Consider the following 5,545-nt stretch of genomic DNA (forward strand, 5'->3'; position numbering starts at 1 on the left):
CTGTAGTATGCATCTCATGAAAACTGTGAAGACAAAGTCCAGGTCACATTTCACTCAAAAATAAAAAAAGGAAATTTTATTCAATGCAAAATTTTCCAAAGTTTTCAATACTTTAATGCTGAAAGCAAAAAGTATTTGAAAAAGAATACAAAATAATATATTTTAAGTATTTATATATAATGATAGTATTTGTAGTACAGCATTTAATGTTTAAAAGAACAATTGATCATTTGGGGGAAAGTTGCTTTATTGACATGAAAATAACATTCTTACAAAAAAAATTCTAAAAGGTCTTCAAGATGTGTTTGTTTTCTTATTCATTTATTTATAGTTCATTTAGATTTTTATGTAAAATGTGACCTGGACATGTGAAATGTGACCCCACATGAGATTCACTATGAATGCATTTCAGTAAAGGCCAGTGGCAATCCATTGAATCAGCAATCCATTGAAAATTGTCAGAAATGTTGAGGCGACATTGAATACATAATAAATATCATTTGGAAAAATAAAATACAGAAGCAAAAGATGAACATGTAACAATACTAGTAGTATTATTGCATGCCATAAACATAATGAAGCAGAAAGGGCAAGTTTATGAGATTACCCTTGAGAGGCATTGATGAATGGTTGACCTACTGCAAATCATATCAGCTCCAGGATCATGATAAGAGTGTATTCTCCCACAGGCACTATTATAGGTGAAATGCTATCTGTCTTTGCAGGCTAGACTGCCGCTGAAGTGGATGGCTCCAGAGAGCATCTTTGATAAGGTTTACACCAGTCAGAGTGATGTATGGTCATTTGGAGTGCTGCTCTGGGAGATTTTCTCACTAGGTAAGAGTCTACCTGATACCTGAGCACTGGCAATTCCTCAAACCCAGCTTTTTCTGTTCTTTTCTGCTCGTATTTATGGTATAATTAATTTTTTTCTTGTTTTTGAAAGTCTCTTATGCTCACCAAGGCTGCATTTATTTGATAAAAAATACAGTAGTTGTCATATGTATGTTCTGTTTAGTTTTGAGTTTGTTTTCAGTTAGCCTGTTCCCCTGTAACCTAGTTTTCATTAGCCTCCTAATTGTCATTCTGTTCACATGTGTTTGATTAATTAACATCCATTCGTTTGCTCCCCTACTTAAACCCTCAGTTCTCCCTTAGCCTTTGTCCGTTCTACTTTATGTTTAGTTGTGTGTTTCCTATCGATTGTGCTTGGTTTTTCTATTAAAACAAGATTATTGGAACCGCACCTTTTCCTTTGCCTGCCTTCACACGACACGACTGTTACAGAAGAACGGACCAATACAGAAGATGAGGCTTGAGTTGGCATCGATTAACGTGAGCATAGCCCTTCAGGGGCCACAATCTTTATCCTCCAGGACGACCAAGACTCCAGTTGACTCAAGCTTCGATATCCACCTTGTCTTCTGAGAGCTGATCTGTGCTGGTCATTGAAAAATTACATCAACTTTGCGCTGTTGATCGCCGGATCGGTCTTCACCGTGAACGAGGCGGAGTCCAGCCCGCGGTCATCACAAGTGGCCGCCACTCTGCTGTCAGTTCCACCAGCTGTTCCCCAGTTGAGCCCTGAATCACCATCCACGGCTCACTCTAGGCCGCCATTCGTCGCTGACTCAAGTCTGCCGGCCACCGTTGATTCAAGCTTTGAATCGCCGTCTGCGGTTCACCCAAGCCCGCCGGCCTCTCCCGCTGTCAAGCCTGCCGGCTCCAGCACCAGAGTTCCTGGATACAGCACTACCCCAGAGTTCTCGGCGCCTATCCTCACCCCAGAGTCTCCTAAGCCTCTGCTGGTCCCGTCCAAGCCTTTCTCCGTCTCCAGAGTCTCCATCACCTCTGCTGGTCCCGTCCAGCCCTCCTTCGTCTCAGCTGGTCCCAGCCAGCTCCGCTCCTCCAGAGCGCCCTCCAGTGCCTGCTCCTCCAGAGCGTTCTCCTATGCCCACTCCTCCAGAGTGCCCCCCAGACTTCATAGTTTTCCCCAAGGAATTTTTTTGGGGGGGCCATATGCCCGTGGTCCCCTGATCCGCCGTGGCCTCCCGAGCCCCCTGATCCGGTCTCCTCCCTGGGTCTGCCACATTGCTAGGCTTGTGCCGAGCGTGTGACATCACTAGAGTGGAGTAGTGTGGAGTGTCTGGCCACCGATGCTTACCTCCGGCCTCCAGCTTTGCTGCCTTCACTGCTCTCTGGCGGTCTGCCATCCTGGACTGGACTCTGTGGCCATTCACCTAGGCCACCTGTCGTCATTCATTCCCTGCCTATTGTCTGGACTGTGTTCTCTCCCCTCCTCACCATCTCTTGTCCTGTCTGTTGTTTTGTTAACAAACTGTCAACTCTCTCCTGCATTTGAGTCCTCTCTCATAGAAACCCTGACAAAAGTGTCACCCTACAAATAAATTCTGTTCTGTTTAAATTCTTAAACTTGTATAAAGTCTTTGATCACAGACTTGATTGTATCATGTCCCATTAGGAGCGTCTCCATACCCAGGCATCCAGATCGATGAAGACTTCTGTAAGCGACTCAAAGACGGTACCAGGATGAGGGCACCAGACAACGCGTCCCCTGAAATGTGAGCATTGGCCTGATGACTCTGTCTGTGTGTTTGATCAACTCCAAGCTGCTAGTCAGACTGATGATAGCATACTGAGATGAAACTCTGAGCGCTCTGACGTGTGACCCGTGTTCTGCTAGATATGGCATCATGCTGGCCTGCTGGCAGGGCGAGCCCAGGGAGAGACCCACGTTTCCTGCTCTGGTGGAGATACTTGGAGATCTACTTCAGGAAAACAGTCTACCCGTGAGAAAGTTGTATATTTTAGTGATTATGTGAAACGGGTAAAGGTAACTAAAGAAACAGAAATACATTTTTATTTTAGGAAATCCCGTTCAATGTGTCTCAGAGCTCAGAGGATGATGGCTTCTCACAAGCTTCCTCTAGACCACCATCACAAGAGGAGATCAGACTCGCCTGCAACACAATGTCTACTCGGTACATACACATTTTATATCAGTGTTGGGGGCCTTATGTTGACTTTATATATATATATATATATATATATATATATATATATATATTGAGCATCATATTTGATACATCTGGCTTTTGTGGCTCATATAGTGTGATATGGGAGAATATGGAGCTCATTCAATAAAGATAAAACACTTTAATTTTATTCAGACGTCTAAAAAAAAAAAAATGCAACTTGGGGCACTTGCTGATATCTGTGAAATTCTGATAGCTTGTAATGTAAATCAATGAGATATTTGTAGCTCTATAGCAGACTTCTAACATAAAATGCATATAAATATCAGGTGTCTCCCAATAATAGGTCTTAGTAAGATGATGATATTTCATGAAAACTAAAAATGTTGACAACTTATACAAGCTAATTTTATTACTCCTGCATAAAAATGGCATGGTACACGCATAATACTGAGCTAACATGTTGTCACTCTATATACCAAAAGTATTACCAAAAGTGACAGAAAAGCTAAAACATCAGAAGTGAATGTTGGATAATTTTTGTGTTTTATGACTAGTCCCACAATGTTCTCGAACATTTCAGAAAGCACTAGAATGTTACAGAATAGTCCAGAATGTTACCGAAAGGTCTAGAATGTTCCCATCCTTGCTAAAGCAAAATGTCTTAAAACAAGTTTTCATAATTTATGATAGTTCTAAAAATGTCCTAAATATATATAAAAAAATTATTATAGTACAACAATAATTAGCACCACAGAATTACAGAAGAACAGTTTAAAAAAATAAAAATTATAGGTGAAACTAGTTTGTTACATTGTGTAATTAAGTTGCTTCTGTCCAGTAAGTGGTGTTCTTCAAATATTACTAATGAAAAAAAACAAGAAAAAAAAAGATTCTTTCATTTACTTTATAAAATCAGTAAAGATTTCACAGCAAAAACACATGTACCATGACCTGAAGGGGGACATTTTTTTGTATTACCTTAGTATTAGTACTAGCTTTTACTTGCTAAGTATAAACTATCAATGACGGAAGGCATGTAATCGATTGTGTACAGCAGGTTTTTAAAGTTTTGATTACGTTAAGAAGGCCTTTCATCCAAATACATGTACATCAAATATGATAGAGTAGGTTTAACAAGGTTAAATTAATATTAGTACTGTCTTGTATGCTGGATTAGGAATTTGAATAACACTATAACCCTTGAAATGAAATGAAAAACATTGTCTATGATGAATGTCTTATCAAGGAGAGATGTGCTATTGTCTTCCCAATCAAGCAGACTTAGATTTTTACACAACAGTCAATGAAATGGGAAAAAAAATAATCTCATGTATTTACATTAAAGAATATCTTGGCCTCTCAAAACCAAAATATTATAGACACAGCCTTTGTGGGATTGTGGTGGACTTTCCACTGTTCTTATGCCCTTTGTTGAATATATATGCTTCTCTCTGACCAGATATTACAACTGTGTGCCTTTCACTGGCTGCATCATGGTCGGACCCTCCAGCACGTGTCACTCACGAGTGAAGACCTTTGAGGAACTTCCTCTGGAAATGACATCACACAAGACACATCATGTACGACTAAGACCTCCAGTATATGTTCAGCCTTTATAAGCTAAAGGAGGTTTACATGTATATTGTTTCATGCATTTTTGTGTCCCTATAGGACAGCCAGACCGACAGTGGGATGGTTTTGGCGTCAGATGAGCTCGAGAGGTTTGAACACAAGCACAGAGGGGCCATGTTGAAAAAGTAGGTGATACTGAAAATTATGCACACCATTTAACATAAGAAAAATGACTATGGCTTACTTAATTTATAATTGATCAGTTTTCACACTCTAGAGTTTCATTAAGCATTTTGTCATTGTGTGAACTCTCACATCGGGCTGTAGTCCATCGGCGGGCCGCAGCACAGAGCACCTCATCAGTTCTCCGTCCATCATCAGCAGCAGCAACACACTGCGCCCACCCTTCTTCAGCCAACTCTCAGGCCAAACCTTCTACAACAACGAGTACGGCCAGCTGTCGGAGGAGGGCGTCAGAGACTTCTTCTCCTCGTCGGATCAGGCCATGCACCAGGGAGCCTGCCCGGCAACCTCCAACCTGTAACAGCACCGATTGGCCAGTCGTAACCAGGCCCCGACCCTCACAACTAACTGAACTGAAGTCTAGCTTTGTAAAGTTCTCTTAGCAGCCACTGGGTGGCACCATTGTCAATTTCAAAACAAAAAAAGTATTTTATCGCATTACATATATCTTTGTATAAAGAGTAAACTTCTTTTTATTTGTACAAAAAAGAGAGAAAATAACCAGAATGGAGAAAAAAATAAAATAAAGGAATATATCATCTTTTGACTGATTTTTATTTATTATTATTAAGTGACATTTGATAAATATTTTTAAAATTTAACTAAATTTTACAATACTGCATAAAACAATTATATGGTTATATTTTAAAATAATTTTATGGAAACATGTATTACGACACTAAACTCAAAGTACTCATTTAATAACCTAATTAAGAAACGAGTCTTGTGTT

General features: G+C 40.1%; 1 protein-coding gene across 3 annotated transcripts in view; it reads left to right on the forward strand.

Moving 5' to 3' along the window:
* LOC306883686 (vascular endothelial growth factor receptor 3-like) overlaps positions 1 to 5,358 on the forward strand; it is a 68,927-nt gene extending 63,569 nt beyond the window's left edge. For 2 of the 3 annotated variants that reach the window (XM_079439086.1, XM_079439084.1), the window contains 7 exons: positions 726 to 837; positions 2,483 to 2,582; positions 2,705 to 2,810; positions 2,890 to 3,002; positions 4,459 to 4,579; positions 4,671 to 4,756; positions 4,899 to 5,326. In XM_079439086.1, coding sequence (XP_079295212.1) covers positions 726 to 837; positions 2,483 to 2,582; positions 2,705 to 2,810; positions 2,890 to 3,002; positions 4,459 to 4,579; positions 4,671 to 4,756; positions 4,899 to 5,115 — 855 coding nt within the window. In that variant the 3' untranslated portion in view covers positions 5,116 to 5,326. Of the gene's footprint in view, positions 1 to 725; positions 838 to 2,482; positions 2,583 to 2,704; positions 2,811 to 2,889; positions 3,003 to 4,458; positions 4,580 to 4,670; positions 4,757 to 4,898 lie in introns of all 3 variants that reach the window. The other variant, XM_079439085.1, reaches the window with a different exon arrangement.
* Positions 5,359 to 5,545: the final 187 nt, after the last annotated feature.

The sequence above is a fragment of the Barbus barbus genome, assembly GCF_936440315.1.
Source record: "Barbus barbus genome assembly, chromosome: 17".
Taxonomy (NCBI): Eukaryota; Metazoa; Chordata; class Actinopteri; order Cypriniformes; family Cyprinidae; genus Barbus; species Barbus barbus.